At 40.7% G+C, this 8,569-nt stretch overlaps 2 protein-coding genes across 6 annotated transcripts; both read right to left on the reverse strand.

Annotated features, from left to right (window-relative positions):
* Window positions 1-1,244: 1,244 nt before the first annotated feature.
* LOC148188349 (uncharacterized) lies at window positions 1,245-3,430 on the reverse strand. Of its 2 annotated transcripts, none has more exons than XM_088084805.1 (4): window positions 3,179-3,430; window positions 1,999-2,139; window positions 1,834-1,920; window positions 1,245-1,720 (listed from the first exon to the last, which is right to left on the reverse strand). In XM_088084805.1, exons 1-4 carry the CDS (start codon window positions 3,264-3,266, stop codon window positions 1,671-1,673), a joined length of 366 nt encoding a protein of 121 aa, XP_087940931.1. In that variant the 5' UTR covers window positions 3,267-3,430; the 3' UTR covers window positions 1,245-1,670. The 2 variants fall into 2 exon arrangements, with proteins under 2 accessions (XP_087940931.1, XP_087940932.1); XM_088084806.1 differs by lacking the exon at window positions 3,179-3,430 and adding an exon at window positions 3,019-3,172.
* A 659-nt stretch (window positions 3,431-4,089) lies between these two features.
* On the reverse strand, window positions 4,090-8,098 carry tmem79b (transmembrane protein 79b). 4 transcript variants are annotated; one of them, XM_088084807.1, is made up of 5 exons: window positions 7,973-8,098; window positions 6,693-7,300; window positions 6,403-6,597; window positions 6,078-6,303; window positions 4,090-4,644 (listed from the first exon to the last, which is right to left on the reverse strand). In XM_088084807.1, exons 2-5 carry the CDS (start codon window positions 7,294-7,296, stop codon window positions 4,440-4,442), a joined length of 1,230 nt encoding a protein of 409 aa, XP_087940933.1. In that variant the 5' UTR covers window positions 7,297-7,300; window positions 7,973-8,098; the 3' UTR covers window positions 4,090-4,439. The 4 variants fall into 4 exon arrangements, with proteins under 4 accessions (XP_087940933.1, XP_087940934.1, XP_087940935.1 ...); XM_088084808.1 differs by having other exon boundaries at window positions 7,959-8,087; XM_088084809.1 differs by having other exon boundaries at window positions 6,693-7,280; window positions 7,973-8,071.
* Window positions 8,099-8,569: the final 471 nt, after the last annotated feature.

An 8,569-nucleotide genomic window follows, 5' to 3' on the forward strand; every position in this document is an offset into this window, starting at 1 on the left:
TTTGACTTCTATAGCACCACAAACAAATCAAATAAAATTCAAAGTGCTTTACAGTTTGAGTGATAAAAACCAAACAACATGGATCAAAAAACAAAAATGGATCTTAATAAACAGAATAAGTATAAACCATAAAACTATGATAGTAAGACACTACATAAAAGCCAGATAAACAGATTTTTAGTTTAAAAGTATTAATATCTTCAGATCCTCCTGGCTGTGCCATTGTTTAGGAGCGTAATGTCCAAAAGCAAAATAACTTTGATGAGGGGAAGAAAGTAACGCCTGTACCTTTTTTACTCATCAAAGTCATTTTTTGATTGCGATGTGTGTAAAACTCCTTTTCTTCAACTGAAAGAAAAATAACCAAATGTTCTAGCTTGTCATGAATGTTGAAATGTGCTATAAAGCCAAAACTATCGTACTTGACTTTAAAAATGTTCATTTCTGCTGTAAAGTTTGACATTTTTTTCTTTGGGGATTGACTCTATTTTGGAGTCAGCCTCAAGTGGCCATTAGTGGAACTGCAGTTTTTGAAAGTTTCTGACTCAGACTTTTTTTTCCTTTTTGCAGATGAAAGTGCACAATTTGTTCTTTTATTTAATTTATTCTCTCTTTGTTTGGGATGTAATAGATCAAAGTGGGACTTTGATTTAGGTTGTCCTCACATTGTAGAGATGACTGATGGAAATGGACTTAAACCGTGATGTTTTCTCCTGTTGAATTCATTTGTTTATTTTATTAATATAATTTAAAACATCTTTTATCTCACAGTGTGCTTTCACTTGTTTGACTGCTAACTTGTCTTTTTGCTCATACTTATATTACTTGAGCACTTGATTATGTTGATTTATTGCCAAAACAGGTATGAAGTAGTTTTTGTAACTGTGTTTTTGCTTCAGGCTTCTAAAATTGGAAAAAAAAAAAAAAAAAAAAAAAGTGCATAGTTCACATATAACACATAATCTCTTTAAAATGTGTCACTTCATCTCCATGACTTGTTGTTTGAAGGTCATACATTAAGAAACACACATTTTGCAGGCATTTGTAAATAATTAAACTGCTTGTGCTTGCTGACTTTACTCACTCAGACTAACAATGCCAACTAGCTGCCAACGTGTACCACGTGATAATGTGCGATTCTGGAAACAAAAACTCAATTTCTCATCTCAGGACTGAAAAACTCAGGATTAGGCTCAGAGTTTGTTAAACCTGTTTTGTGGAACAGATCCCAAAAAACACATCTGAACTATTTAAACTTCAACTTTATTGAACCCAAAGAGGAAAAAAAAAACAGACTTAAACTCACACAACACCATAAAAAAATAAAGTTAAAAAAAGCAAAACAGATGATAAATTCACCACAAAGCTCACAAAATAAAACCTGTATAACTTTAAAATAATGACAATCAGCTGACTTTTAACAACTTGATAATCTCAAGAAAAGTTTTATCTCTGAACAGATGACTTTCAGTGGATAAAAAAAGTGAATATAAAAGTTTTTTTAATGAACTGACCTTTCAAAACACCTGCTGCAGGTGCGGTTTCCTGTTTCTCTGTGAAAACATTAAAGCAGCAATCTCATTTAACCTAACCGGGCTCAAAGCGTCCAGAGGCACAGCAGTGACTGACGGGTGGGCGGGGTTTCCCTGCTTGACCGGTGGTGGGCGGGGTCATCCCTGCGCTCTCTCACCAGTTTCAGGGTCGACGTCATCGTCCAATTCTGAGAAAAACAAACTAATTAGGACTTTTACAGGCGGACTAGTGATAGTCTGCTGTTCTTCAGTAAGTAGTCATAGCCCAGCTGTTATAGGGTGATCCGTCTGAATGTCTCACCCATGTAGTCCTCCGCTCTGTCCTCTGGGTTCTGCTGGTTCTGCTGGTTCTCTTGGTTCTGCTGGTTCTCTTCCTCCATGTGAACATCTGCAGGTCGAAATCAGCAGAGAGATGAACAGAGTTTGGTTCAGTCTGTAAACTGTACTGGTCATACTGGACGCTCACCTGCGGCTGGCTCTGATTGGTCGAGGGAACACCTGGAGGGAGGTGGGAGGGGCTCTGAGTGGACTGTGCTGATTGGCTGGTTACTGGTGGACGGCTGGTTCCAGTACGAGCCAATGGGAGAGGAGTTAGCTGCTGACAGGTCTGTTCAGGAGGGAACAGGAAGTGATGTAAGATCAAAAGACAGGCTGAACCATGGAAGTATTGATTGATTTATTGATAGATGTAGTTATGGACTTATTGACAGATCCACAGATGTATTGATAAATGTATTGATAGATGTATTAATGGATCTGTTGATGGATGTATCATTGAATGTATTGATGGCTGTATTGATAGATTTATTAATAGATGCATTGGTATGTATTGATAGATGGAAGTATAGATGTGAGTGTTATCACTGCAGCGTTGTTTGGGCTGTTTTTGGGATTGTTGTGTCCTGTTATGTCTGTTTTCATGGCAGCTTTTCTAAAAAAAAATGCAAGTTACGATGTTTGCAGGCGGCTTTTTTTGCAGTTAAATGAAGTGTAGTAAGTCAATGGGGAAGTCAAATTTGCACAAAAAAACAACAAAAAACAGTTGCGATGTTGCAGCAAATTTGGAGCTTATTTTTATGGGAATTCAGTGTTTTCTGCAAAATTAGAATCTAAAATCAATATCTCTAGATGCGTTGACAAAATTGCAAGGTTGCGCATTATTCTCGGGGACTGACATCACGAAATCCTGAGGCCACGCCCACTATGTGGATCCCAAAACTGGACCTTGTTTCTGCCGATCTGAACTCTGTGAAAAAACATTTCAGCCCCAAACAATGATTTCAATACAAACTCCCTGATATGAAAATATATATTAATATATACAGAGAGATATATAGACATAGAAATGTAAAACAATATAGATATAGAAATATAAAAATAATAGATATATAATAGATAATTAAAAAACAGCGTATATACAAAATGTATAAAACACTGACAACAAACAAAAATATAAATATGTAGCAAATAATAAGAGCATCTTTACATGATCTGCACTGATGGGAAACATGAGACATCCGGTTCGATCATCGTGTTTTAATAAGTCCTGAATCAGTTTAATCGAGTAACCATGACGCTTGAATCAGTTGAAGTCGGACGGCTGGTTGAAGCTCGATGAAAGTTTCCTTAAACAGCAGTGGACTGACCGTAAGTCTGTCTGCGGAGCTTCCTGAGAGGACAGTTTTCTCGGAGGCGCAGCAGGCAGGACCTCCTCCGCACAGGCAGAGACTCCATAGAGAGACGCTCCTCTTTCAGATTAAAACTCCGTTTAAACGCGCAGATTCTCCGCAAACTAAAACGTCGTGTTCAGTTCAGAGGCTCCTTGAGTCAGGGAACAGCTGAGTCTGCGCAGACATCTTCAAACACCGAGTGCGTGTCAGCAGAGTCCACCTGCACACACAGCACACCTGAGCCTTCACAATAAAAGCCCTGCAGGCAGAACGGCTTTCTCTGTGGACTTCCCCTCTGAATGTTCCTCTTTACCGATGAGTCAGTTCACAGCCTCACATCTGATCTCAGACCAGTTTCTGCACTTTTCAGTCAAAATATTAAAAATCTGCAGTTAAATAAAGTTTTAACTTTGACTGCAAACGGATTTTGCTTTTTCTGCGCATATATGATTACTTATATTTAATATTATTAGTCAATAAGACGTGTGATGAAATAAAAGATTTTAAACGTGATTTTAAAACTCAGACAGGAAGTTCCATCAGTAACATCCCATAATAACAAACTCTTGAACGTCTTTTATTTTGAAGTCAGACTGTCTGTACTTCCTGTGTGCAGGTGTGTGTTTGTTCGGTGTCGACTGTCAGTCTGACCGGTTCAACCGGAAAAACACCCGCAGCAGCTTCATGTGACTGAAGGACAGACTGATCGATATTTAACGCTGATCAATAAACAGCACAGAGTGAGCTGTTCGTAAATAACATTTTAAATATTTAAGACTCGTGTTAAATCCTAAAAATCATTATTGATCTTAATCAGAAGTGAAGGTGAATTCCATGCTTTTACTGTGAAGCATGAACCTTTGTGTTAATTATAAAAACAAAACAACTTTTTTATACTGAGATCAAATATTTAATGATCATTAAACTGATTTTACAAAATAAAATGTTGAAAAATGGACCAACAGAAACAGGCTGAACAGGAAGTAAACAGGAAGTAGTTTGACAACAAAATATTTCTACAAACTGTCTCAAACAGACAAAAAAAAAACTGAAAAACTGAAACTGTTAAAATATTAATGAAACGTCAGATGTCGTAAGTGAGGTTGTACAATGAACGTCTTAAAACATTTTATAAACATAAATCTTTTAATTCTTATTTCTCTTTTTCACTTCATAAAAAAAAAAGTTTATAAAAAATAAAGTGGTCATAAACATTTGAGCCGTTTTTGATTTCCGTTCATCCCCAGAACCTTTGTCTGCCGGCCGGCGGGGTCATCGCCTCCTCGGGAGGAGGCGGGAGGCTGAAGACGGACCCCGACGACTCCACGGTGAAGATGAAGTAGATGTTGGCGACCATCATGGCGACGCTCGGCAGGAAGGAGAGACCGAAACCGAAACCACGAATGCTGCTGCTGAACGCTGCGGCCACCCAGTAAATCAGCCTGGAGACACGAAACAAAGTGAGTTCACACCACGTCTGATTAACCCGAGACACCATCATTAAATGTTCTTTGTAGATCCTTTAGAACGTTCCACATTAACCTGTGGCTTCAGTTAATCAAAGGTTCTGCGTAAAAAAGCCTCGAGGACGTTCCGCCCTAATCTGAAACACCACAGTCAAACAAACGTTCCTCATAAACAGTCTGTGGATCCTGAAGAACGTTCGTTTTTTATTTGAAACACCACAGTTAACTGATTGTTCTGCGTAAACAGTCATCAGATCTTTTAGAACGTTCCACCTTAATCTGAAACAGCACAGTTAAAAAAGTTCTACGTATGCCCACTGTAGATCCTTTAGAACATCCAACATTAATCTGCTTCATTAGATAATCAAAGGTTCTGTAAACAGCCAGTAGATCCTTTAGGACGTTTCACGCTAATCTGAAAGACCATAGTCAGGTTAACGTTCCTCATAAATGGTCTGTAGATTCTTTAGAACTTTCCTCATTGACCTAAAACACCAGAGTTAAAGAAATGTTCTGCATAAATCTGTAGACACTTTTAAAAAGTTTTTTATTTGAAACACCACCGTTAAATAATTGTAAATCTTTTAGAAAGTTCCACCTTAAGTTAACTAATTGTTCTGCGTATGTAGTCAACAGATCCTTTAGAACTTCCCACATTGTTCTGAAACACCACATTTAATTAACATTTAAATAAACAGCCCACAGATCTTTCAGAACGTTCCACCTTAATCTGACACACCACAGTTAAATAGAAGTTCTACCTATAACCTCTGTAGATCCTTTAGAAGATCCAACATTAATCTGTAACATCAGTTAATCAAAGATTTTGTGTAAACAGTAATTAGATCCTTTAGAACAGCACATAAAACGTTGTGCATTAAAAGTCTGTAGATCCTTTAGAACATTCCACATTCATCTGAAACACTGCAGTTAAACATTCTGCGTTCCACTTAATTCATTAAGTTAATAGAACATTTTGCCCAAACTGTCCGAAGATCTTTTAGAACGTTCCACATCATTCAAAAACACCACATTGATACGTTCTGCTTATAGTTACGTTTACGTTTGCTGTAGCGTCTCAGATGAATGTGGAACGTTCTAGAGAGTCTTCAGACTGTGTCCTGACGAACGGTCCACATTTTTCTGATACATCAGTTAATTAATGTTCTGTCTAAACAGCCCGTAGAACCCTTAGAAGGTTCCACATCTCTCTGAAACACCACAGTGAAATTAACGGTTCACTTAATGACATCCTTGAGAACATTATTCAGTAAACGTTCTGTGTAAACAGTCTGAAGATCCTGCAGAACGTTCCACATTAAAGGTTTTGGTGTCTCTCTGCTGCATTTTGTTTTCTGGGACGTTCTTCACTTCTTTAAAGGTTCTTTGTGTTCTCTTTTAAATCTCACCGTCCGAAGGCGAAGACGACCGTCAGCAGAGGGATGAGCTTCAGGTGCTCTTGGCTCAGGTACATCGCCATGACGACCAGCTGCAGGAAGTAGATCAGGAACAGGGAGACGGAGTCTGAGACGAAGCGCTGATGGACGGCGACCTCATGAAGCTCCGCCTCGTTCACCTGGTCCAGCGGGCGAATCGCACCTGACCTGAGCCGACTGACGCCCAGAACCAACCAACCTGAGACACAGACAGGTGAGACAGACAGGTGAGACATCATGTCCGTGGAGACTGACAGCTGCTCTGTCTCTTCTTCGCTGGTGTCGGACTGCTGCTCACCGAGGACGATGGGGATGGCGGCGAACACGGAGCAGCGCAGCGTATAGACGAGTCTGAGGGGAGCGCCGTCCAGCAGAGGGGCGTCAAACGGCAGGAAGACAAACCCCCCCCACACCAGGAGGGGGAAGAAGAGCGCTGACGTCATCAGGGACACGGCTATCTTCAGGATGTCTCTGTGGGGACAGCCCCGCCCACCTGAGACACAGACAGGTTAAAGCTCCGCCCACCTTAAAGAGAGAGCGACAGGTAGAACCCAGCAGGTAAATATTATACATTTATTTCATAATTACATGTGGTTGGGGGCGGTTCCTCGGGCCACTCGTACAGGTAGCCATGTTGGTTGTAGTCCTGTGGGACTCCTCGGGAGTCCAGGTAGGGACTCTTCTCCGGCTCCGTGTCCCAGAATGCCTCGCTCTCTCTGGGTGAGGAGGGGCCGTGGAGGACGGTCACTGCAGGACTGAACACCTGAGCCGCTTTCTCCGGCAGGTGGTTCTCTATGGGCTCCTCTTCCAGGTGTGTTGTTGACCCCGCCTCTTCCTCCATAAGCCCCGCCCCTTCCTCACCCCGCCTCCTCTTCCTCTCCGCCATCAGCTCCCTCTCGCTTTCCGTCCAACTCGCCGCCTCTCGTACAGAACTGTCTGACTTCATACTCATCCTGTCGCCTTTACCTCCACCTGTCTGTCCCCCTGTCTGTCCCCCTGTCTGTCCCCCTGTCTGTCCACCTGTCTGTCTGTCTCCGGGCCACTGCAGGGTGCTGGGCTCCATCAGGGCCGACTTCACCGCCACATCCTCTTCCTCCGTCTGTTTCGTCTTCATCCCCCCACTGTCCTCCATCCTGGTGCTTTCTGTGGGGCTCACGGCGTCCTCAGGCCGATCATCTGTCAGCAGAGACATCTGTCTGTCAAAGACAACAGAGGACGGTCACATGCCGTATATTTACAGTTACATATATGAATATATCACAGTTATATATACTGTATATATACATATATATAAAAAGCCTGCACTGTTACTGTGTAAGCAGTAGTATGCAGTATATTATAGTACCTGTACACATTAAGCCTGCACTGTTACTGTGTAAGCAGTAGTATGCAGTATATTATAGTACCTGTACACATTAGGCCTGCACTGTTACTGTGTAAACAGCTTCCTTCCGTTCATCATTTTGTCTTTATTGATCTCTGATTGCTGATCAGACACTAAACTGTATTTCTAACCTGTAAATGTATCTCTTTCACGTGCAGCTGCTGCAGGTGAGCCTGCAGGTAACACTAGCTCCGCCCACCGTCACTAACGTCTCCAACATGGCGACCGAGACGAGTTTCGGGTCAAAAACACAACAATAAAAACAAAGTAACGTTGATCTGGTCTCTGGTTGAGCTTTACGCCATCATCTATCGATTAGGATATCACGGTCCGATGTTTGCTGCCGATCACAAAGAACCGATCGAGTCAAAGATCGAGCAGCACAGATCGGTGCTAACATGCTAACATGCTAACAGAGCTAGAATAAACTGAAATTAAACTCAGATTCAAGATTAACCGAAATTATTTACTCTTTTTCTCCTACTTTTTCTCCGTCTTCTCTTTCTTCTTCTTCTTCTTCTTCCTCTGTTGTTGTTGTGAAATGCCCCGGAAGTTCAGCTCAGGTGTGGTCGCGTCAGGTGAGTTAAAGGGGAAGTTTTCTTAAAGGAAAACATTTCGGCGGATAAATATTAACTTAAACTCAGCTGAAGGTGCAGAGAGACCGAGCTGCCCCCCCTGACAGGGGACACGGTCAAATCTGATGTTTCTGTTGGAAATAAGGACGCGGACTTTGTCCTCTAAAGGACATTTGTCTTTTTACTGGACAAGTTTTTCATACGTGCAGGAACTTAAAGACTAAACGCAGATTAAACATTTTAAAGAATGACTTAAAACACTGTCACTGTAAATCACTGTTTCCATTACTACTTGATAGCCTTTATAGAAATCAATTTGAGATAATCCTGTTTTTATATCGAGGATATTTATTTATTTATCAGCCGTTAGTTAAATGAACAAAACAAATAATGATTATATATATATACATACATATATATATATAAAACAACAGAAACCAAGAAAAAAACAATATATCAAAAACATTCCATATTTATTGTTTTTTGTATGCATTTAATTTTTTTAA

This window comes from Plectropomus leopardus, chromosome 11, assembly GCF_026936395.1.
Source record: "Plectropomus leopardus strain MGB_pleo_1.0 chromosome 11, ASM2693639v1, whole genome shotgun sequence".
Taxonomy (NCBI): domain Eukaryota; kingdom Metazoa; phylum Chordata; class Actinopteri; order Perciformes; family Serranidae; genus Plectropomus; species Plectropomus leopardus.